Genomic DNA, 26651 nt, shown 5'->3' on the forward strand with positions numbered 1-26651 from the left:
CGAAAAAACAAAGAGCATCACTTTGACATTAGGTACTGACGTGCTTTCTTTAGGCGTGGAGATCCTTTGCCAATCCATTGTGATGATTGAACTTTCGTCTGTCTCAATTTCGTAGCCGTAAACTCAGCTTTCGTCTCCATTATGATTCTTTGCGTGAACGATTTATCGTCATTGGATTGTTGAAGAAGTTGCCGACAAACGTCCGCTCGGATGTTCTTTCTACTGTTTGGTCATCAAACTTTGCTGCAATTCGATGAATGTTCAATTTTTCAATAAAAGTGTCTTGACATGATCCAATTGAAATGCTAACCTCTTTACAAGTTCTCTGACGACAGTCAATCGGCGATTTGCACGCATCTGATCGTTGATTTTGTGAAAGTAGGTGTCATCAGTTGAAGTTGAAAGCCTTCTTGATCGAGGATCATCTTGAATCGACTGACGACCACTTTTAAATCGTAAAAACCATTCGTATCGTTGCGTACTATCCAGAGCATCGTCTTCGTAAACTTGTTTCAAAAGTTGAAACGTTTCTGTGAAATTTTTCCCCAGTGTCACGCAAAATTTTACGTTGTATTGTTACTCCCGAAAATCGCACATTACACTACTAATACTTAACACGTTGCATTCAGATAACAACAACGCAAAAACTTAACGAGATTTTAACAATACAAGTGCATGTGGTTACAGAGAAGGTTATGCGGAACACAAAGCTGCCAACCTCTCTCAATAAATATCTCCGTTGACGCGTAATTAAAAATGTTTGGTTATTTTCTGAACAGACCTCCTAGTTAATTTTGATGATCAGTAAATCTACCTGTGTATTATTTAAATATTACCAAAAAATACATATTTTGTTGGCACTGCAGCTCATTATGAGATTTGACCTTCTCTTCTCCCTAACAGTTTCCAAGGTTCATTTTATCAACAATCTTCGCCAGCAACACAGGTTTCAACCACGTCATCTTTTATATCATCTTCTCAGTCTCTCTTTTTTCCTTTTAAAGTAATTATCTATTCCCGTATTAGTGACCATTCCGTCTAATTCTTTGAGATTTTATAAACTTCTCTGTGTTCGTTCTATTAATTAAGGATCCAAGTTCGGCATTTGTCTGTAGTCTTACGGTTTTAAGTAAAAAATTGCTTACAAATTTCTGGTTAGGAAAAGTTAAGAAGGCATTTTTATTAAATTAATTTTGATTGATAAAATAATAAAATTTATTTAAAACGCTAAATATAAATATCAAAATTTGACGTAAGAGAACTGATTTACCATAACAGCGTTTACAAAAGTTTTAAGCGAAGGATTTGAAAATTTAGAATTGCACTTGACGTCTGCGGTATATCTTTGTCGATGAGTTTGAAGCGCAGTAATTAATTTGCAAATAATTGTATAATAATCTAAAGTGATATTAATTCCCCAATCACTCAGTGTTAATCTATGTAGTAGTTCATTAATGTAAATGGTTGTCAAGAACTAAGAAAAGTATTATTTTAAATACTTATAAAAACTCGTTTTTAAGCCGGAATGATACGGTTTTTTTTTTTTAATGTTAAGAAAGTAAATAAGTATAAGATAATTAAATGCTAAATAAGTAATATTTTTTCATTTTCCTTTTCAATCTGGTCATTTTTGGGCCGATCGTTGTCGGGTCAGGTTAGTTATTTTAAAAATGTAAAACAGCTGAATTAGAAAATTGGTTTAGTGATTAAAAATAATCTTTGTTACGACTGGAATAAAGTGATAACTGAATCAGGTTTTGGCTTAATTTCGTATGAAGTTTGATTTTGATGCAGTGCCGTTAATTGATCTTATTCGGAATATCAAAGCAGTATTTTTTATAAACGTTCGTATGATTTTTTGGTACTTAGTATTAACGCCACCGCAGTAAATCTAACCATACTTAACCTACGCTCGCTTCGCTCGCTAACCTTATTTAAAAACAAAGTAGTCAATCGGATTTCGGTGGAAAATGGGCCGAAACTCCTGTATCAGGATCAATAAAATTGTATTTATGATTAACTTTAGCATATAGGAATCCTTCTATTTCTATTCTATTTGTTTGGTAACCTTTTCAACTGTCAGAATAAATTGTGCTTCCATCTGCTAATTTCGGGGTAATATTTAAAACATCTAACATTTAAAACTACTAAAAACATCACTAAACAACTAATAACGAACAACAAAACGAAAAAGAAACAGAATTATTAACGAAACTGCAATAATAACCACGAATACTCGGAACAAGAAAAACACAACCGCAATCATCAAGAGCTGAACCTAACCTAATTAATTATTTATTATTTAAATAATCAAAACATTACTGTTGATTAGTCAAGGTTAGCGAGCGTAGGTTAAGTTTGGTTAGATTTGCTGCGGTGGCGTTAATACGTAAGTACCGATTTTTTAATATTTCTTTTACAATTTTTAGCAGTTTTTTTTAGAATTACTGGAGAAATCCTTTTTTTTATTTAAACCGTTTTCCACGATCGGCTGTCATTTTAGAAATATTTGTATAGAAGGGATTTTACGAATTAACAATAAAAAGTAAATTAAAATCAATCTTAACGAATTGATTTACGAGTGAATGGGCGCGAGCGCGCGCGCGCGGATTATAACGCTAGATTAATCAAGAGTTGTGGACTTCTTGGAATTAATTTTTTTTTTTTGGATTCAAAATAATTATAATTTTTATGATTCCGAGATTATTAGTAGACCGCTGTGGACGTGCCTAAAATGTTAATTCTGGGAGAAAAACCTATTTTTTAAAAGGTGTGAAGGAGAATGACCTTGCTATGTATTAATTTGATATGTATTGATCGCACCTCTAGCAAAAGTGTTCTTAGTGATATAACGAATAGACTTTTTTTATTTTATTTTTTCCTAGTGTTAGTAGTAACAGTAAAATATTTTGCGACATGTTTATCTAATCGGTATGTTATACTAATTATTTATTTTGTTTATTTGGTTTACCTTCGTTAAGTTACGGCAATTTTACAATGTAAGGGTTTTTTCAACTCGTCCACTCCTGTGTATCGTTTCTTGGACAACCATACACATACATGTATGTGTGTTTGTGTCCACTGCAGATACACATTTGTAAGGTGTTCGGTTTATACAACTATCGATTGGGTATAGTTTATTAAAGTTTCATTTTCCTTACTGTGCTAGGTTGCTATTCCCCTTGCCAAGCCTCTCCCCTACTTTTGTCACTATCTCTTTCTCTCGCTCTCTCTCTCTCTCTCTCTCTCTCTCTCTCTCTCTCTCCGAAGGTTGAATTATTCTTCCTTCCTCCTTTTGCTTGTCGTTTTGTTATATTTTTCCTAATATTGATAATCTTATTAAAATTTTAAATTAAGATCTTTTTTATTAAGAAGCTATCAGTTTTTTGTTCATTGTTGGGTTTTTAAATTGCATGTGTTCTTTCTTCGAGTCAGATTCTCCTTTTTTCAAGGAAGAATCTTGAAAACATTTATAGTACTTTTACAAAGTCATCATGTTTCGACTGTAGATTTAACATTCTGCAATCAGATGCAGAAAATTTACTTCTTTAATTGATAAATAAACACGCTAAATTATTTTTAAATTTTATATAGTTTCTTTGAAAATTTGACAATATTCTCTTGACTTGTCCATACTTATGTGTATTTGTAGGCCAGATTAAAGATGATTCCAGTTCCTAGATGGAATTAATGTTACCTACACGAAACAAGAATCGTTGGAAAAGATCCACAGACCCTAAGGAAAACCGTCGAGGAAAAGAATAAGAGTAAGGAAAAGTGATGGATATTGAGAAAGGGAAGATCTATCAGTGGGTTGGTATGATGGGTACTTTTTATCATAGATGTTATATGCCGTAGACTGGTTAGAACTATAGATATAAAAAGAAATCTTACGTTTGAACGAATCCATCCGCCGCAACACAATTCTGGAAATAAATATAGAGTTTTCCAGAATTTTCCCAGTACGTTGGATTTTTTTTTTTTTAATAAATGAAGCTCTATTTTTTAACAGCTATTCGATCAGGAATCGTTTAGCAGTAATGTACTTTCCCTATCCTTAGTAAAAATATCTTGATCTCCCAAAAAAAAATAGTGGACAAGATGCTTATCCATAACGTAGAGGTAACTTTCTTTGCATAGGTTTATTCGTGTTCTTTCAAGGGTTAGATCTATTTTTCCCTTATCTGTTCTCTCAGCGGTTCTCTTTTAGAGTATTTGGCCTATGGATTCTTTCCGTAGATTGTTGTTTTGTATACGTGACATTAATCCCATCGTAGGACTGGGATGCTTATTCTGGTCTTTTAATACACAAAAGTATGGACAAGACAAGAGGTTATTATTCAAATTGTCAAATTTCCAAAGAGGTATAGCCTCAAAATTAATGATTTTTATTTGAATTGTTTATGTTTATTACTATTGATCATTTTCAGATTTTAGTATTAAATGTCTCGCGAAATGTTTTACTGAAATTTGCTTCTTAAATTTTGGATAAAATGTGTTAGAAACGAAAACTCGTTTTATTGGAAAATTGTGAACAAATTTAGTCATCGATTTCATTTTCCCTGTTTTCCCCCATTTTATGGTAAATATTATTATTTAATTTTTTTCCTTTGGGAGTTTAGGAATTTCGTCATTCTTATTTTACGTTAATGTTACTTATTTTATTTCAATTATTTATAATCAAAAATGGAAGGATAAAAACTTTTTTTGTTGTTAGTATTAAGGCTGTGTGTTTATGTTTAATTTTATTTCTTTAATATAATTTTCTATTTGGTTGGTTTGCAGATGAAAATCTGACCAGTGATGTAGGTATGTAAGTTAAGTGGATTTTTTAATGAAAAAAAAATTGTATTGGGTGTATTTATTAAATAAAGACAATCCTGTTGCGTGTTCTTTGTTTTGTTTTCTGTTTTAAATGAGACACCGTTTTAGTTAGCATGTTTAGCAATACTTACACTAAATACTGTAACTTTTCAGTAGTCTGTCACACTAATAACTGTAGCTATTAGATAGTCTACCGTTAATTTGTTGTTGTTTTTTGTTGGGTTTTTATGTTTGTTCTAATAAGTATTTACTGTATTAATCTTAATATGTAGTATTTTTCTTTCTTTTTTTTTTTGATGCACTAGTCACATTTTAACTTTGATGAGAACTTCAAAGGTATGAAGAAGAAATCTTAATTCTTGTGCCAGGAAAATTTATACGAAACAGATGGAGCGCCCCGCCTACTAAGGCGTTATGAAGTGTCACGAGAGAGATCTGGCGACCGACTAAATAACGTCAGTTCCGTCGCTTTCCTCTCCTTGCCTCATTGGTCGGTGAGTAGATGAGATTTGATGAGGTAAATATTCGAACTTCTTCGTCATCCAATATCCAGTTTCGTAGTATTATCCGGCTAGACTCTATTGCACCACTGTTCACCAAATAATTCATGCAAACGCAAGAATTCTATTATGTAAATTAATGCCCTTTTTAACTTTTCTTTTTCAGTTGCCCTAAAAATATTGAAAGAAGTCTGATTTTATCACGATTAAAAAATTCGGCTTAAAACTAATAATATTCCATCTGGTCTAATATCTTATAATATGGAACAACCTACTGGATGAATGATTAACATCATTCATGTAGTCTCTTGAGTGCGATTAGCGTACATTTTAGGCAAAACAGTCTGTCATATCGTAATATACATGAATCAACGACAAAATAGATTAGACTAAAGGATAGCTCACCCGGGACAAGACAGTTTTTGCTCTGTATCAGCTAGCTTAATTAACAGAGACTCAAAAAGTCCTTAACTTCAAAAATATTCATTACAGCAAGTAAATTATTAGAATTGGTTTGGAAAAGTATGTAGATTAAAAGTTTGCCTTAGTGGATATAAGCGAATATTTCTTAATTTGTTTATTAACAAATTAAGAAAAATGTTAGTTTTTCGCCAACATTGATTTTTAATCGCATTTATTTATGGCTTTGTTTTTATTCGCACGTAAAAATAAAAAGCACCAATCGTTAGCTGAGGAAATTTCGTCTAAAAGAACCTTCAGGTACGTTTTCTACTAGCAAAACTTAGGGCGCTAGCGAATTTTACAAAAAGTACCAAAATCGCGTTGTAGCTTGGAAACCTCTCGTACTTTCTCGTATACAGGTACCAGGTATACAGTAATACTAAATGGATAAATTAATAAAATATCCATAATTTCTTAATTTTGCTCGTAGAAAAAAGCGTTCGGGAGCTTTTTTATGTAAAATTTTGACTTAATTTTCTACTGGTGGTATTAATATTTTTTTCATAAGATTAAAAATAAGCAAAATATTGACGAAAAGCTACATATTTTTTTTAATAAACTACGCTTTATTCCACAAACAGCAAAAAAATTGCAATTTTGCAAAATCAATCGAATATAAGGTTAAATATTGATAAATGACACATTTTTACATAAATTTACGAAGTTGCATAAAAATATCTGTTTTCATTATTTTTTATAACAATTTGTCGATACCGCCATTTTCATGTGTTTACGAAGTATACTAACGTTTATTTCCTAAAACTCATTAAAGTTTTTGAGAAACCATCTCTACCATCTATTTGTACCTTAAAAATAACAATTCAATTATTTTTATATTTGAAAAAAACCGAATTCGGTTTTGTGCGTAAGCCAAGGTACCAAAGCACGCTTTTTCTAAAAAAAAAATGCAATTTTCAAATAAACAACTAAATAATATATAGAGATATCCCTTATGGAGTGAGTAGGTAGTAAGCTCGAGAATGCTATATTGACTTTTGATCTTTTACAATTTGTTTATTGTTATAGGCCTTTTTATCAACAACTTGTAAATTTTCAGCGCAGATCCGTATTAACGGGCAATCAGAAATCAAAAATTCTTCCAAAATTTGACTGGTTTATAACCTTCGGTCTTCTGAATCCGTCCTTTTTTGAATTTTTTAATTATCTCTAATAGGAACAGATTTATGGAAGTTTATTCATTGCGCGCCCTCGGGTTACGCTACTTATGCGTGATAGCTATAGCGCGATTTTGGTGCTTATAAAATTCGCTAGCGTCCTTAGTTTTGCTCGTAGAAAAAATAACTCGGGAGGTTTTTTTATGTGATATTTGCTCAGCCGTCTATTGGTGCTTTTTTTATTTTTACATACGATCAAAAATAAAGCCGCTATTGGCAAAAAACTAAACATTTTTCCTTAATTTATTCGCTCATATCCGCTAGGACACTTTTATTCAACATATTTTTCCAAACCCATTCCAATAATTTATTTGCTGTAGTAAATTTTTTCGAAGTTAAAATCTCTATTCACTCGTCTAAGTATGGATATCGTGGAAACAACAGCGTTAAGCGCATTAGTGTTTCATCGCAGACTTTTTTCTGATACTAACATCTGAATTTTCCCTTAATAAATATATATAATTATTAATAATTGTTTTATATTGTTCATACTCCGTATATTACCACACTATTATTGTTACAACTGCTTAAAAAAAGGTCCATCGCATTCAAGAACTCGTTTCTTTGACTAATGACTAATGAGGAGATTTAATAAAAAAACGAACAGTTTTGCCCTAAAAGGAAGCAGAAAGACTTGTCCGAGGAGGTTGTGTGATGCCGACCTCCGTGACGCGAGTGGTAGTGTCTCAACCTTTCACCCGTATGTCCTAGGTTCGAATTCCAGTCAGGCATGGCATTTTTCACACACGCTACAAAGCATTAATCTCATCCTCTGCGGAAAAAAGGAAGTTGTGTGATGGCTAGTTGATAGTTCTGGCTAGTTTTTTTTCTGTAGGGTGCGGTAGTGCATATTTCAGTGTGATGGTAGTACAGAATTCTGGTCTCATTTTCAACTACACTGTTTCCGGTTAGTCAACTTGATAAAATCTTCTTAACATGTGTTTACATTATACATTGCGGAATGCCCATTCCACATCGATTAGAATTCAGTATCTTGCTAATGATATTAATTTAGACTGAAAATTTATAAGCCTATGAGGTCTTTCCGTTAGCTCAATTTTATCGATTGTAATTTTCTTATTCAAATATTATTGCATTGCTAGAGTCTGGTTTAAATTTCTCAGTTCACTTTTTTAAAATTCTTTTCATCTGTTATAACAGAGTGTCCCACGAAGAAATTGAGAAACTTTCAGGACATGTTCTACTGGTGAAAATAATGAAAAACGTTCATTATATAAAACAGAGGTCTGGAAACACTTGTTTTCTAGTTACGGCTAGCGAAAGATTTCGTCTTCTAATAAAAAGAAGCCCTTTTGTAATTTTTGGGACCCAAATTAAAGTAAAGTGATGGTTTATTTTGTAATTTAAGCTGGGAATAGGATAAAACAGGTTCCAGAACAGTAACTCAAGTAATTTTTAAGATATCTAACGTAAAACACAAATCGGTGTCGAACTTTTCGAACAAGTTTTTTTTTAGTTATATTAAATTACTAAGAAATGCGGAAGATTTAGTATCAAAACTTATAGAGAATTTAATTGTGATAAAATTAATGTAAATACAACCAACAAAAGGTAAATAAGAGCTTTTAAAAATTGGTTTTTAATAAAAGAAAAAAAAAATCGTATTATTATTTCTGTACCTAATAAACATTATTTTTAAACGTTCTTCGGTGAATTAATATTTACGAAAGTACGGTCATTTCCAATATGTTCGTTTACTGTTGAACGCCAAGTAAATCATCGAGTTAATAATGAATATCGTTTGACTCAGCACATTAAGGGTAGCCCAGGCACTAGTAAAAGGCGAATTTCATGTCGTACTGGTTTGTCAAAAAACAAAGTGTGGCGGATCCTACGGAAAGAAAATCTTAATCCTTTCCGCCTGCAGAAGGTTCAAAATTAGCGGCCAACAGATTACCTCCAGCGGTTAAACTTCTATAAAACGCGGATAAGGTAATTTCAATTTATTTATCGATGAAGATCAAAAATTAATTTAAATGTCAGGAAAAGATTTTTGAAAGTATTTATTTGGAGCGTCGCTTTATATGGGAGTGAAACTTGGACGATCGGAGTATCTGAGAAGAAAAGATTAGAAGCTTTTGAAATGAGAATGTTAAAAATAGATGAGTGGACAAAGTGACAAATGAAGAGGTGTTGCGGCAAATCGGTGAAGAAAGAAGCATTTGGAAGAATATAGTTAAAAGAAGAGGAGACAGACTTATAGGCCATATATTAAGGCATCCTGGAATAGTCGCTTTAATATTGGAGGGACAGGTAGAAGGAAAAAATTGTGCAGGCAGGCAACGTTTAGAGTATGTAAAACAAATTGTTAGGGATGTAGGATGTAGGGGGTATACCGTAATGAAAGGATTAGCACTAAATAAGGAATCTTGGAGAGCTACATCAAACCAGTCAAATAACTGAAGACCAAAAAAAAATTGATGAAGAGCCACTTTTATGAGAGGTCCCCAGTTCTAAAAATAGTTATTTATGGAGCGAAGACAGTCCATATGGTACTGTGGAAACTAGTTTCAACATAGATTTCACATTAATGTTTAGTATGGTGTTATTTATGAAAAATTCTGGGATCATTTGTTTTCAATTAAAACCTTACGGGAGATGCATACGTTCATTTCTTGAAAAACAATTTGTAGGTTTTTCTAGATGATGTACCTTACAAACTAGATTGCAAATGATTTTCCATCACGATTGTGCAACGCCACATTTTTTCTTTAGTAGCCAGAAATCATTTGAATGCTAATTTCTTGAATTGGATTGGACGCAGTAGACCAATCGATTACCACGATTATCTGGCGTTACGCTATTAGATTACTTGATTTGGGTCCATATGAGATGATAGTATACTAACAAAAAGTTAATCATTAAAATACGAAATGCTATTGAATTTATTCGAAACGACCGTGAGATGATCGGAGAGCCACCGAAATTATTTTATGTTGGCCAGTGCTGTGTTCATTGTGAAGGAAGGAATTTCAAACTAGTATTAAGTGAGATTTGTTATTCTGTAACCGTTTAATCATTTCATGTATTTTGTTTTGTCATATTAAGAATAACTTTTATTACAAAAAGCATAACACGATTTTCTGTCTATTTTTCATCTGTTTTGGCTTCAATAAAAAAACCTATTTTAAAAGTTTTTATTTACTTTTTTCGGCTGTATTTACGTTAATTTTCTCAGAATTAAATTGTCTACTAGTTTAGTTATAAATCATCCGCATTTAGTAATCATTTAACAAAGCTATTGTACAAATCTTAAAAAAATACTTGTTTTCAACACAGAAATTTGTGTTTTACGTCGGATACCATAAAAACTGCTGGAATTATAGTTCTGGGATCTGTTTTATGCTGCTTCTCAGCTCAAATTACATAAGAAACCATCAATTTTACTTCTTAATATGTGTCAAAAAATTACAGTAGGGTTTCTTTTTATTAGAAGAGCTAAAATACGGGCGAAATATTTCGCTAACCGTAATTCGAAAACAAAACGTTTTCTTACCTTTGTTTATATGATTTTTTTTTCTTTATTTTCACCAGTAGAACATATCCTGAAAGTTTCTTCGTGGGACATCTTGAATGTAGTTAGTATTATAATTTCCTTCCGTAATGTAGACTACTCATCCACTCGTTTTAGCATATCTTATCAGATTATTAGTTTAATTATTATATTTATGTACTGGGCAAAAACCGTAAAACTAATTTGAATTAAGCGTTGCTATAATCATCTGTTCGTAAAGCGGTTTATAATTCCTTAAATGTATTCTGAGCCAAGAGTTTGCGTACTAGCTTTTTCCTTTCTCTTTCAGAAACATACTGTCTTACTAAGTAAAAATAAACGTATAATATTGTACTCCACATACTTTTACCAGCAAACATTATTCAATGAAGTTATACAGAAAATTTAATTTTATATGTCGGATATATGTGGAATTTATATTTTTTTATTTGTATTTTCCAAACAATATATTAATTTAATTCACTTGCAGATATTTTTAAAGAAATTGTACAATGAACTTGACGTAGAATTTATTGTTGGAACTAAATACAAGTAAGTAGAGGGTTTTTTTTAAGCCGACATAGTCTTTTGACAGTTGCGTATTGATCTTGTGACTGCTGAAAAAACTCTAATTCACGGTTTTATTTTTTGTTTTTGCTTTGTTCAGATGTTAACAGTATAGAGAAGGAGGAAATTTAATGGTACCTTTTGAAAGGAAAGCATAGCCCAATATCTTTCAGATGGTTTTTTTCTCTCTTTTTTTGTAATAGGTTGCGCTACTGCATTTTTTGTACTTTTATTAAAAATTATACGAAGTAATTAAAGTTTTTTATTTATACATCAAGTTGATGTATTTTTTTTATCTTTGGTAATTATTAAGAATAAATAAAACAGATTTCGGATTCGTTCTATTTTTTAGTAAAAAAATTGAAAGAAGTTTGACCCCGAAAAATGTTCATGTACTACGATTGGCTTGTATTTTAAACGGAGCAGTATTTTTGTACTGAACTTTTTACATTCTATTCGGAATTTAGAACAAAACTAAAAAAAAAAAAAGAAGTGTATTGAGGACATCCATATTACGTTTAACTTTGTTGAATATAAAATGGGGTTTAACCTATTTGTTTATTGAACCGTTGAACCGATAAATCTACAAGTATTAACTAAGTACAAGTTTTATTACTGTGTTCATTTAAATTAATTAAAAATATATTTAAAAGTATTTTATCTCATTATATTTTTTATTTGATTAATTACTCTTATATTTACGTATTATTGTATATGCAATCTGTGTTATCTGTAAAATTATATTATTAATATGACACGTATTATAGCATGAAATTCCAATGAGGGTACAATATTATGCATAAGCATACTGTTGACATAATTTACATGGTAACTAATCTGTTGCCTTTACTGTTTGTCAACTTGTTTAGCACTGGTGTACCCTTCATCTTTTGGTGCCTTGCCGTATCCAACCTTTATGCATTGTACCACCACCTTTTTTATAGTTAAATATATGTATTTTTTCCTAACTTAAGTTAGTCGTTCGTTTGAATATAACCGTATTTACAAAAGAACGTGTCATGAGTGATTCATAATCAACGCCCAACAAAAACTGGTGAAGATAAATTGATGAACATTTGTATACACGTTCTTACTGTGTAAGTAAACACTAAGAAATGATTATTGAAATTCCGAGTTAAAATGGAGTAACAATGAAATTTTTTTTTTTTAATTTCACTGTAACAAATGAAGATATAAACTTAAATATCTAAAACCAATTTCTATTTTTTTTTTTTTAATTCGACCTTTAAAGGGATTAAGAAAAGTAAAAGATTTCGAACAATAATTGCAAATTTTCCCCATTTCCCATTACTAAAATTCAAGAAATTATAAATTTTGTTCCATTAAAAACATTTTTAATTCTTAATCCATTAAGATTAGAAGGTAATTAGTTTGGCTGGAGTAAATAGTCCTACTTTTAAATTCTACTTTTGTACTTTTTACTTTTTACCGTGGTTAAAAATAAGGGATAAATGGAATATGTTTATTCTTTCAACTTTCTAAGTAGCCAAAAAATTAAATGTAAATTTAAGTTATTTTTATTTTTTCGGCAAAATTTATAATCTAATCTCTTATTAAAAAGAAAGGTTTCTTAAATATGCTTGTATATGTATGTTTTTATTTTTTCTGAGCGCAATGTATTTGAAGTGGGGACTTCCGGATGAAAGGTTGTAATGCTACCACTCTGCCACGAAGATCGACAAATTTGAAAAACTGCAGTGGAAATGAGATCTACATTTTCTTTCCGCAGTCCAGAGAGCAGAGATTGTTGTTAGCAATCGCTGCATTTCTTTTAGTTATTTTTTTCAGAACGTGTGTTTTTTATTATAAAATTAATGCTGATAAAAGTAAAATAAAATAACGTAATTAATCGATTTCGACTATTTGGAATCGGCGCTGTTGTATATTGGTAGTCTTTTTTTTGTGACTTTTAAATAATGAACACTGGTAAGGGTAAATGTTAAAAAATCAGACTTTTTTGTATGTGACGGACTGGCTGGGGTTCATCATTGTCTTTGAAAACTATAATGAACTGAAAACGGTTCCTATTATCGTCTTCAGTAGACTTCAAGCGAAGCAGAATCGCCCCGCCAATTAGCAACCCTTATCGGAATCGCCCGGTTGGCTTGGAAATATAGGTCTGGTTGTAGAAGAACAAGGCAGAGGCTCTCGTCCACAAAGTTTTGAAAGTTACAAAATTTAAAGCATAAAACGACTGGTAGATTCAAACTTGCCCCGAGTTTGAAAGCGCAGTCTTCCCGTCTAGTTTGAACTATTAGGCCAACATCACAATCTGCCTCATAAATTGAGCTAGATCGTAACAAAGTAAATATACTGGGAAGTCCCATTGAACGTTTATATGTTCTTAACGCATCCGTTCGTTGTATCAAACGCTGCTTAAATTTCGCTCGCAGATCTAATATTGTTCGTACAGTCAAGCTATGCATTCCAGACTCCCTGCACGCCGATGGGTTCTGATTGGTCCGAACTGTTAGATGAGATTGACAACCTAGCCATTGGCTTTCTCGTTTCATTTCTTTGGTTTATTATCGATTGACTAATTAAAGTTCTCGTCTAACTATGAAATCATCACTGTTAAATTCTTTAATTTCTTTTTTAAATTTTTCTTTTGTTTTCTTATTTAGTTATGAGTACATTTTTATGTTTTTACGTCAGTTCCCGCATTAGTTTTACATATCTATAAATTGGGTAAAATGGAGTTTTGTTGCATTTCTTTTCTTACTCTTTATTGACTTCTCGTATCACAACTTAACTGAAGTTTTTTTTTTAAGAATCTAAGAATTATTCCCTTTTTATTTCATCTCCATTTTGAATTAAAAGTTTTTTTTCTATTACCCAATCCTTCTCAAGATTAACAAATTTTATGTAGATGCCCTATATATAATTTATAAGTGTCTTCGTTAAAATATTTATTCTTTATTATTAACTATTATAATGTAACAGTCGGTTGCGTTTTAAAGTTAGTTCTTTTTATAAAGGACGTTAAGGTTGAGTTGAGAGGTTTTATCGATTCCTCAACTCAGGTTTGAACAAACTGTGTTTATGTATGTATGTGTTGTCTGTTATGTGCCAGTGTTTAGTGTTTGGCACTGTGCTGAAGACTACTGCTACACCTCCTCCACCCGTTCCGTTCACTCTGTCGTTTGTTCTACCCACCCCCTCTTGCCCTCTTTCTCTCTTAATCTACCTCTTTTTTATCAGTGGTTCATTCTCTATCTCTTTTCCTCACCCGCTGTTCCTCATTCCCTCCTTTGCCACCCTAAAAGACTGACATGTCATGTAAAACATTGATTATTGCATATCTGTGTGTGTATATATATATATATATGAAACTGTGTTTATGTGGCATTCTTTACCGAATTTCCATTGTTCATTATAATCTAGATACTTTTTTATGCACTTAAAATATTTTGTGTATGTGTGTATTTTTCTGTTTTTTAATCTCAAAATTTTTAATATTCCTTAATTATGTGCTTTAAATATTCTTCTAGCAGATAATTTATTTTTTATACCTGCATTAGTTTTTTTCTTTTATGTTTTTTCTTTACTCTATACTTTTTTATGAATAAATCGAAAATTAGATATGTTGATCTAAGATTTATAAACATATTTTTTTTTATTTTTACAAAATATTGCGACAAATATTTTACAAAAAAATCAGATGTGTACACCACATGACTTCCTTGTACGCCTGTTAAATTACATATACACATTTTTTTTTTTTTTAATGAAAAGTACATAAAATTTTATTTCGCTAATAACTTCTGATTTTCTTTTTAGGTTAATAATTATTAGTAAATCAATATATTTAAATTATAAAAAAAGAGTTAAAAAAAGGAAATGAAGTCTGATTCGAACCGATGTGGCTTCCCCTTGTAAGATCCAAATATTTCGTTAATTAAAATTTGACTATAACTCTGGAACCAATGAAAATAAGTACCACTTATTATATATATCGTTGAAAAGCTCTGAATGAGGGCTATTTTGGATATTTTTGGTCCATTTAAAAGGGGAGGTGCACAATTAGATGTTACAACAGTCCTAAATTCAAAATTTCAACATTCTACGGCTAATCGTTTGTAAGTTTTGCGAGATACATACGTACTTACGTACGGACCCACGCCAAAAATAGTCAAAATGGATATTTCCGATGAAATGTGAAAACCAAATTCTTACGTCGTACAAGAAAGTAAAAAGTATGCTTGAATAAAGTAACAGAAAATCTGCTATTCTCTTATTTTATTTAACACTGGCTTCGCCCGCGCTGTATTCGTTTAGATCATCAAAAATTGGAAATAATTTTTTTGTAAGTATATGTGGGCTGTTGCTCTTAAAAGTTTCGCTACTCACAACTCAACGGATCAAAAGATATTTAGATAAAGGATGTGTTCCCAATATTAAATTTTTAATGAAATTAGAAGGATATTGAAGTTATTCAAGCGCAGCTTGAACGCTTTGCCCGCAGCAAAGTAAATTTCAGAAGTGTCATCATCTCTTTTTTGACATTGTAATGATTACATGTTTTAATCGTGTTATCTATTTGAATATCTTTCAGATTTAAATAGTCAATTTTAGGCTGACCATCAAAAGCTGATTAGGAACTTAAAATGTTTCTCGGAAGTTGAACTCTACTTTGAGCCTAGAGTATACGTTGCTCTTCAAAGTCATTGAAGACGCTCTGATGTAGATTTACGTTGCCTACAGTTATAAATTCTAGGTCATTATTCTAAGTTGTATGGGTGATAACTTTTCAGGAAAATAAAATTTAATAAAACATGTTATAGAAAGACTATAAAACTTGTGAGTAAATTTTATCTTCTTTCTTTGTCATCCGTTGGTATAAGGATTATTTTTTGTTGTTAGGATTTCCAGTTCTGGAAAATATAATTGGTCGCTGGAGAAATACTCTAAACGGAAATACCCTCCGACGTGATTGACAGCAAAACTTATTAATAGCAATAGCAAAAGAAATTCGCGTAATTGTAGAATTAAATTTAAATGGTAGATCTGTAGGGATCGTAGGTATTCGAAGAATAAATCCAATTCATCCTGACGCTGAACCAACTTTTAACATCAACGTTTCAATTGGAAATTATCCTTAAATTTAGTAAAATAACGTAATAACTTTCTGAGAAAGTCGATATTGATATCGAAACTCAATATTCTTCTAACTATCAAAAGTGTTTTATATGAATGTATAATCATCACTCCCTTTAATTTGATATCAAATTAATTTTTTTTACGTATTTTACGATAATACTATTTGTTATGTTATAGACAATTACATTAAACTTAAGTTATTCATTTATACGTTTTTATATATATATATAATTTATTCGTAGTAATAAGATTGGTTTAAACTGTGTTTATTCCAGGGGTCATAAGAAAATTTCAGTTAAAATTTCGTAATGATTGGGCGGTTATCGGGAACAAACGAAAAAGATGTAATCTATTTATGTAGTAAAGATTTTATCTATCAATTTTATTTATTTTTTTTTTATATGTAATCTTATTCTCAATTCTTCTTCTTGTTTTTTACTAAATTCTACTATTACCAAATTATCTTTTACATAAAGGCCGAATAACTGTTTACATTTGATTTATAGAAATCATGTATAATCTGATAACGATTGGTAAATTTTTCAGCTTCTATTTTATTAGCAAAATAATAATATATTAGCTTTAATTTTATGCATTCTCATTTTTCTGATTGCGTTTGTTTTTCCTAGTATTTAACCGATTGCATTGCAACGAATGCTTCCTTGACGGAAGCGGTATATTAATCTGTCGGTTTACATTATCTTTCGTGTGGTTGTATCACATGCGAAGGATAAACTGTACTTAGAGTTGCATTTATTGGCAGTAATGATGTTCTTTATTGAACCATTCTCATGATGTCACGTAAAATCAGCTGTAGTTTGGTGTCGGCTTGTACAACAGCACGTTTGGCTCAATGAATTCAACTTCATTTTTCGATTTCCTTAGTAAGCCTGCCATGAGATGTTTTAGAATGGTAATATGTATTTCTGGAGCGGTTTGTGGCTCATGTCATTCGCCTACAATCGGTGTTACGGATATTGCGTCAAACTTAGGTAATTATTTACCGTTTGATACTGAATACTAATAAAAGTAAACCGCAAGAAAAATTTTAACCGTTTTGAACGTCTAATAAATTTGACTTTTATGAAATCTATTTTCTTAAATCTTGAGAATTTCTTTAAATTTAAGTGAAAAGCAGTGATTCAAACTGTAATTTTTAGAGAAATCGCAAAGCGTTTAATTTTGACCTGGTCTATTATCAGAAGCAGAAAACAATAAATTAATTATTATACGACGTATAATAATTAATTAAACTTTGTAAGTTGTTTTACATTATTACTTTCTGTGCGTGTTTAATAAAATTAAAAAACAGAAGTTATGTCTACAATTATTAAAATAATATACTAATTACTCTTCTTAAGTAACCTACTTTATAAAACTGTAGCAGTTTTAAATTACGCACTAACTTTCAATAATGATTCTAATCGGCCGATTTAGAATTAAAAAATAATTAGTTTTTCTTTAATGTATTTTCTCACCGGTTAATATACTATTAAAAACATCTACAACAGTTGACATTTTGTTAAGAGTTATTGTATTGGGAAAAGTATAAACATTCTCATGCATAAAATCTCACTTAAATTATGAGTAGGAGGATTATTTATGAAAAGTAGAATAAAAAAAAGGCCAGAAGGGATTTTCGTAGAATGAATGTTGATGTATTTAATCTGAACGATCAGCTATTTGCGTCTTAGGATATAAAAATAACTCATCGTTACGTTTTTTCTATGTTATTATCGGATCTTTAATGTTGTTAAAAATCTATTTTTTTCTCGAAAGTTTGAACCGGTAAGGAAATTATGAAATGTGGATTTATAGGAAAATACATCAAATAAGTTGAAAAAAAATTGATTCGGAATAAAGTTTTTACGTTATTTTAAGTAATCGATGCGGTCATAAATATACATTAAAAAAAAAACCTTGAGTCGTTCAATTAAGGTATTTTTAGGAGATATATTCGTTCAGGCCAGTCGTGGCCAACAGTTTTAGCCTCCGGGCTGAATTGGAAAGAAATATTTTTTCACGGGCCGAACGAAATATTAAAATTAAAAAATGTTAAATACAAAAACGATTCATTTAAGTAAACAAAATTTTATTATGGAATTTGTTGTACTTTTATTTAGATTCATTAAAAAAAAAGTTTGTTCACAAATATAAGTTGAACTGAAGATTACAAAATATTTGTCGGCAAATTATTTTAAATTTCCCTATTTTTCATTATTCAGTTGCTTATAAAAAAAGCTAATATTGAAACATTTTCGCGAGCCGTATGTTCACCATGCCTGGCTTAGGCGAAGATTCATTTAAAAAAAAATTGCATCAATTTTTTTAATATATTTACTAGTCGGCCCGTCTAGCTAGACTTTCGGGGCTCAGGTCAACCTAGGTGAATCCCGAAAAGTAATAATGTAAAACAACTTACAAAGTTTAATTAATTATTATACGTATAATAAAAATTATTAGTTTCTTTGTCGTTAAAATTGCAAGACAAATCCTCGGGAACTGGCGCCCTGGTCACTCACAGAACTTGCCTCGATCGCCATTCCCATCTATCCAGAGGATTCCACCCCGTGGACCCCCGCACTGTAGGTTATTTTCATGGTTGGTGAGAATAATACTGATAAATAATAATTATAGTATTCAGGCTTTATAGAAACCTGAAAAAAACTAAATTACAAAAGATAAAATAATAGTTGCTGTGGTAACTAAAGTATTCTCACCTTTGACGACGAAAAATTATTTATTTATTTGGTGCGGTGGCAGAAATATAATAATGAAGTGAAAGGATTAATCTGTTTTTTCCTTAATGTATATCCTCCGTGGATGCGAAGAAATAATTATAATTTTTAATATCTTATTTTTATAATTTTTTAATATCATAACCTTTAAGGGAGCTAGGACCTCGGTGGATAGCTTAAAACCTTCCCTGGAATAACATGAATGTATCCTGAAAATTTGAAAGTAAACAGTCGGTTGGTTCTCGTGTGATGCGAAAACATACAGACAAACTTTAGATATGTATACAAATTCCGAATAACCGCGATCTGTTAGATAGAGAGTGTACCTGATGCGTGCAAAAGTTAGCTTTTAATCTACTAACAAATACCGCGTTTGAATTTTTAAAATCGGACGATTGTGTGCAGAAATATTATAATAAGTGCACCCCATTTCATCTCCCAAAAAGCGCCTCAGGGGCATCCCGTTTGTTACCAGTTGATGGTGATTGATCTAGCCTCCCACGAGGTGCTCGCATACCTCACCACTCTAGCCTCATACGCAGTCCCCACGGGAAGCTCGTTACTGTTAAACCGACTTTTTTTTTAATATATATATATTTAATTTTATTTTATTTAACGTAAATTTTATTTTATGTAATATTATTCATTCATTTGACTCGAATCATTCAGTTCAAAACCAGCTCACACGATGATAGAGGCAGTTCATTAATTCACTTCATTAAATTTTGTGCTTCAACCGGCAAACCTCCACTACCATATATATATTTTTTTTTTCGAAATGAAATATATCCTTCTTTGTTACGTCAGGAAACATGGACGGGTAAAAATTTGGTTGCGATTGATCGAGCAGTATTTTTGTTTATGCCGAACTAGCAAAAACCCTCTTCCTCGTTATGTAATTGTGTAGATACAGGAAGGTTTTCACCTGTTTCAATCAATCTTGCCTCATTTCTTGATTGTTTGAATCTCGGAGAGTTGCAGCTTTACGTACGGGAAATCGATAATTCGAATCTAGAATGGATGCACAACCCATCGGGTTGGTCTAGTGGTGAACGCGTCTTCCCAAATCAGCTGATTTGGAAGTCGAGAGTTGTAGCGTTCAAGTCCTAGTAAAATCAGTTATTTTTATACGGATTTGAATACTAGATCATGGATACCGGTGTTCTTTGGTGATTGGGTTTCAATTAACCACACATCTCAGGATTGGTGTCGACCATACACTTCACTTCACTTACATTCATACATATCATCCTCATTCATCCTCTGAAGTATTATCTGAAAGGTAGTTACCGGAGGCTAAACAGGAAAAAGAAAGAAGAATGGATGCACCCAGTATGGTTATATTTTATTACTGCCGGCTTAATCGGTCATTATTCTAGTGTTCAGTTCTAATTAATATTTACTTTTTTGTGGGTTACATATATGTTTCAAGCTATAGATATATACAAACAAGGCTTAACGGCAAACGGGCTCCGATTCAACTTAAATCGTACAACATATTAATAATTTTACGTGATGAAGTACCAATCAAGTAGTCAAGTCTCATTTCCCGTTAATAAAACTCCTTCTTTTGTAATTAGGGATGTAGTTTATAGAAGTAGTGTTTAAATTTCATGATGCGTAATAAATTATTTTAACTTGAAGAATATCCGTTGGATTTTCATTACATCACTTCTTATGTAATTTATAATACTTTAATATCTCAAAGATTTTATTGGTTAAGATTTTAAATGAATTAATCCTTAAAATACTGAATAACTCTTAGAAATTTTTTTATGTACAGCTTTCTTTAATTAATCGGTAGTTTAAGAGAAGAGATTTTGTTTGTAAACAACATTTACACGGTTAAAAATGAATAATTCTTAATTAGGGTAATTACTTTTGTATTTTATAAATTATGTTCTGTTGAATTGCTTTAAAAACTTATCCTCTTTTACTTTTGATTCAGTATTTATGTGTGTATATATATATATATATATATATATATATATATATATATGCATATCTGTATTTTCTAGTAATTAACGAGAGCTTACTGCGGAAATAAATTGAGATTACAGATGAAAAGCATTTTAGACCTCAGTTAAAAATGTTGCGCAAGATTTGAATGAAATAATTAATTTTAGCCTAATGAAAATTACCTATATATTTTTAATTTATTTTAGAGAAAATCTCTAATGATTATCATAAGTTAAAATTTTTAGTAAACAACATTTAATTGAACAAATTTCTATTGTTTATTTTAAATTAAAATTGATTTGAAGAACCGTTTGAAAATTATATTTTAAAAGTTAAAATTTTAAACAGACAAGTCTGGATTTTGTAAGTTATCGACTAAACTCAGGTTAATTATGATCGAATCAGAGTTCTAAAAACAGGCATTTCTTTTAGAAGGCAATCGACCTACGTAGAACTAAAAAGCTGAATTTCTTTTTAATAACTGAAAACCTGACAGTCTCGTTTATGTCATACCATCCTTGATCGGTCAACCTATCTTAATATTTAATCGGGCAGATGTATACATAAATTAGATAGTATAATAAGCAGTCTATGTCAATATTACTAGGGAAAGTGAGAAATGGTTTCCCTTTGTTTTATTGAATGAACAGACTATATTGTTGCTCACATCAGATTGCCAAGATCTATCGAAGTGGTAATAATCTTACAAGTGACGGTTTCATTTTACACACCAAAAGGATAACTATAGAAAGTAAACATGAATATTCTTTAAGAAAGTAACCGTAGAATTGTAAGCCGTAATGTATATCTCGTGCTTGTCTGCTTAGATTTCACGAGTGCTTTACAGGCGATTAGTGACATCGTCTACAGACACACTATAGTATGTGAAGTTCAGAGTGTTATTTCTCAAATGACTCTACGTAATACAACTGTGAGCTTCTGCTGGATCCGCGGCCGTATTGGAATTTCAGGCAATGAGCGCGCTGATTGACAAAGAGGCTTGTTTGGCAAAAGAGGCTTGTTTCCAGCCCTCCTTCCACCAATCGCATTCTGGAACGATATTATCTGTTTTCTGAAGAGGATGGTTCAGCGTGATCGGCAAAGTAATTGGAATGCTACCATCAGCGATAAACTAAGTCCAATTAAGAACACTGTTACCGTGGAGCTCCTCATGTAGAAATAACCGTCGAGAGGAGGTTGTTATTTGCCGTCTATGAATAGGGTACATAGACTCACTCATGGTTATCTGATGACACAAACAGATGCACAGTTTGTGATTGCCAGCTAACTGTGCATCAGATCCTTGTGGATTGTATCAGTTATGCGGCATTGCATCGTAAGTCTAAACTATGGGCTGACATAAGAAATACGTCCTTGACGGAATAAATTTTAATTTATTAAGTCATATATTTTAGTATGTAGACGGGGTGCGCCTACCCATTTTAGTAATATATGACAAGTGAGCGGTGGGACACGCAAGCGAGTGGTGTAGGGCACCTCGCTTATTCCGCTCACGCAGTTAGGTAAGCTTTAGGAGATAATTAGGATATTGGTCGCTAAACCGTTTTGAGGCACAGTAGCCGTTTGTGATACGGACATTCGGTCTTATGCTTTAGGGCGACCGAATGGGGTGGTGATGGAAGAAATGACGGACAAACCAAAACAAATTACGTCGGGGTACAATGAAACAATGTTTCTTTTACGAATTCTTAGGGCCGTCCAGTTACATTCAAATATTTGAGTATTCAGGAGTAACTTTCAACTATTTATACTATTTGACGTATAGCAAATGGTCATTTTAATGTTTTAGTTTAGATTACTAATGATATTTCATCGTGGTTTTATATCACGTTTTGGGTTTTTAGACTTTAATTTTTAATATTTATTTGTGTACTATATAAAAATCGTATCCGGCACCGATATCGATACTTCGTTCCCGTCACGCGGCCGGCCGCGTGACGGGAACGAAGTAGTGTGTGGCAAAGTCCTGGCCGCGTGACGGGAACGAAGTAGTGTGTGGCAAAGTCCTACAGCTGTGGGTTGTTTCTGATGCACGGCTTATACACACACGCAACTTAATTAAAAATATTTATCATTTTGTTTAGATGTAATATATTTTCATTAATTCAGTGAATACTTTTTCGTTAATTATTAAAAAATCCAATGATTCTAACTAAAGCGCGCGCACATACCTTATTTAATTCGCGCGGGTGTGGCGGTACTAGCGGCGACGGTCGGCACTAACTAAACTAATTAATTTCACAACTTACATAAAAATATTTTGCTTGTACGGTCGGTAGATTGGTGTAGCCGCTAGGCTGAACGCACAAGTACCGAGTCAACCCGGCGATCGAGTTCGAGACTCAGCCGGACCGAGTTACTATTTTACACTTTAAACTTTTTTTTCCCCCAACGATCCTCTGATTTTAATATTGTTACCTTTCCCCTGGTAGTTATCTTTATTCGTAGGAATTTTTTGGGGGAAGAATATTCCTCCTTTCTATATAAATTAAGAACTAATGATAATGATACGGTAAATATTGCCGAATTAAGCTAAGAATCTTTTTTTTTATGTAAATGAAATATTACAAATAAAAATGAAATTTATCATATTTAAAATGTTTGTTGCACGGGTAAATTATGTAATTAGTTAAAGGTAAAATAGATATTAATAATAAAAAATTAACGCGGAATTTATTTTTAATAGAAATAAAAAAAAAAATTTAACGGCCAGTTTAACGTCATTAGATAAATATTATATTGATAGTAAGGTTAAAGATAAAAAGCAGTATAAATAAATAAAATGAAAAGGCATGCTTAAAGAGCGGGATAAAACGTTTATCAAAATATAAAAGTAATACTCTTCATGCATAGATCAAACACTTTGATAAAACTAAAAAAAAAAGATTTTTATCACAAGTTGAAAAAAAAAATTGTTAAAAAAATGAAAGTTCCCCTTTAACCTACAATAACATTGTATAAAAATAAAAAAACACATAAGTTCTTACGTTCACCTTTGTTGAAGTAGTTATAAAAAAATATTTTTATGTTAACGTAAAATAAGATTAACATGAAAATATCCGCTAAGTTAACCTTTTTTTGTTTTTTCTTCTTATTTTTTTACGAACGTGTAATTTTGGTTTGAATAAAACATGATTTTTTTGCTCAATAACATTTGCTCAGTTCATGAATATAAGTATATAAATTTCTTTCGGTTAAAAATAGCTGCGTAAGTTTACTGATTTAATTTGTAATAAAAGTATATGCAGTAGATTTTGGAAAAAACTTGTGTCAGCTTTTTACTATTTCAGATACTAATTTAACCGTCTAATTAATGAAACTTCATCATTCTGTTATTGGGATTAATATAGTGTTAATATTGATACTTACTTAAATTTGTATACGTTAGCCATAGAATGTTGGTTATAATGTATATATATAAAAAAATGAATGTTTGTCTGTCTGTATGTCTCTTATGCCTTCCTAAACCGTTCATCCGATAGCGATGAAACTTTGGGGAATGGTTGGACGCGTACTAGGGAAGGTTTCTGAATTAGTTTGGACCCGCTAGGTGGCGCTGGGGTCGATATATTTCGAAAAATTGTATTTATGGTCCCATTTGGCTCGTATTTAGAATATACGTTAGTTATGTGAAAAGACAAATTTTTGCAAAAAACTATACCCGCTAGGTGACGCCGGTGTCGAAATATTTGTGAAACAAACAAATATACAAACTAACTTTCTTCTTCTATATATAAAAAATGTAATGTTCGTATGTATGTCCGCTATAGACTAAAAACTGCTGGACCGATTTACATGCCGGAAAAAGGAAATAGGGACAAAGGGGAAAAAGATAAAGTGAAAGGTTAAATTTTGTGATGTTCATTTTTTTAAATGTTTTATCAAACTTTCAATCGTGTTCATTTAATCTATATATATATATATATATATATATATATATATATATATATATATATTCAAAGCTAGCAATAGCGAAGCATTGCCGGGTCTTTTAAATATAAATTAAAAATTATACTTAAATAGATAGAAAACGTGATTATTTATAAGTTATTTGTTCAATTCTAATGGCTTGATTTCTAAAAAAAGTACTAAAGGATATTAAAACACAATCTCTCATATTTTTAACAAATTCGGTTTCGATATGCGTGATGATCAAAACGTGGTACTTTGTAAACTGGTGGAATGGTTTTATTACCTTTTTTTGGAAGGGGCAGGGAGGGTTAATGTTGGTAATTTTTATTATTAAAACGAGTGAAGGAGACATTTGGTGATTTAAAGCGTAAGGAAGAGAAAAAAAATAAAGATGACAGAAAACCACCGTTCCCTATAGCAAAACAATTCCAAATAGTAAATGGTGGTATATAACTCACCTGAATTTCTGTTAGTACTTGGGAAGCTTTGTTGACAGAAGTTTCAACTGCCACCTCTCGTAACCGTAAATTTTTACGCTGTCGTTACCTATTATAATAGAAAAAATATACTGCAACCTAAGAAGAAGTCGTTTTAAAATAAAATATCGATGTGTTTTGTATTATAAACTAACAAATAAAACTTAGATGTAATACAGTTTTTAGATTCCAATACGTTTTGCTTTTAACCAAAACTGTTAACGTTCAATGATTTAGCAAAAAAATGGTAGTAAGGGTGCAGTAAAACTTATCAAAATAATCGAGGAAAGTTAAAAATGAACAGCACACAAAAGGTTTTATGTCACACGTTTTTACGTACAAACTGTATTTAAACGCAAACATCTGAATTTAATAGGCCTCGTTCCAGTTCTTGAATAATTTGGATTTTATCACTCACGGACAGTTTCCTTTTGACGCCCGACATCATCGTTCATTACAAATGAACCGGAGTTAATAGAGTAAACTTTTTTAAAATACTGTTTTTTTTTAGCAAGAAACACTAAAATGAAAACTCATTCATTGACGCGACTACAGTATTACTGTACTGTATTTGGCTACTGGGTATCCGATCGATCGCTATAACGCAATACTGTTTGTTTAATTGATTCTATGGTACTGTATTTTTAAACTGAAAATTATGACTAGTGAATTTACCATGGCTGTGTTAGTTAGGACAGGTAAAATTTATCTTCAATCAAGAGACCCTCTTCAGACTTACACTTAATCGTTTAAAATGTGCTATACAGTTCGATGAACCTGTTTAGGCGGTTTTGACGGATCATTGTTTGGCCCCAGTCTTTCCTGGAATTTTGCAAACAGAAATACCCGAGCAATTAAAATAACCACCTGCTTTTGTAATACTGCAATTGAACTTGTACTGTACGTACTTGGAATTGTACGTATCGTACCACGTCCTGTTACAAACCTTTTGTTCACCCTTCTGACCTGTCATGAACAAGCCTAAGGTAAAATGTTACATTCTTTACGTGTAAATATATATTTTGTAAATTAAGAAGTGGAATTCCCTTGCGTTGAGATTTGGTTGTTATTTAACTTTGTTGAATTACAGTATTTAAAAAAATGAAATTGCTGGTAATAACCAAGTTTATGATGAGTCGATACCTCGCTAAAAGCAAGTTAATTTATCATTAATGAGATAGAAAAACAAACAAATTCCGGAATTTTGCTCGTTACAAGCGAGCTCATTATTCGCGGGATCCGTTGTACGAGTATAAGATTGTTTCCTAATTAATTGTGTTTAATAAAAGTAAATTTTATGAAAGAAAAAAATATTAAATTTATTACTTTAGCCCACCGGGGACTAGTCTAGTGGTAAACTCGTCGTCGCAAGTCGCCTGTTT

At 31.5% G+C, this 26651-nt stretch overlaps 1 protein-coding gene across 4 annotated transcripts in view; it reads left to right on the forward strand.

Annotated features, from left to right (window-relative positions):
- The window catches only part of LOC142331038 (glycogen synthase kinase-3 beta-like), a 183933-nt gene that overhangs the window by 53009 nt on the left and 104273 nt on the right, over positions 1 to 26651 (forward strand). Inside the window, exon 2 of one of the 4 annotated variants that reach the window (XM_075376647.1) lies at positions 4786 to 4809. The exons of the other annotated variants lie outside the window; for them this stretch is intronic. Coding sequence (XP_075232762.1) covers positions 4786 to 4809 — 24 coding nt within the window. The remainder of the gene's footprint in view (positions 1 to 4785; positions 4810 to 26651) is intronic. 4 annotated transcript variants of the gene reach the window in all.

Source organism: Lycorma delicatula, chromosome 10 (assembly GCF_047948215.1).
Source record: "Lycorma delicatula isolate Av1 chromosome 10, ASM4794821v1, whole genome shotgun sequence".
Taxonomy (NCBI): Eukaryota; Metazoa; Arthropoda; class Insecta; order Hemiptera; family Fulgoridae; genus Lycorma; species Lycorma delicatula.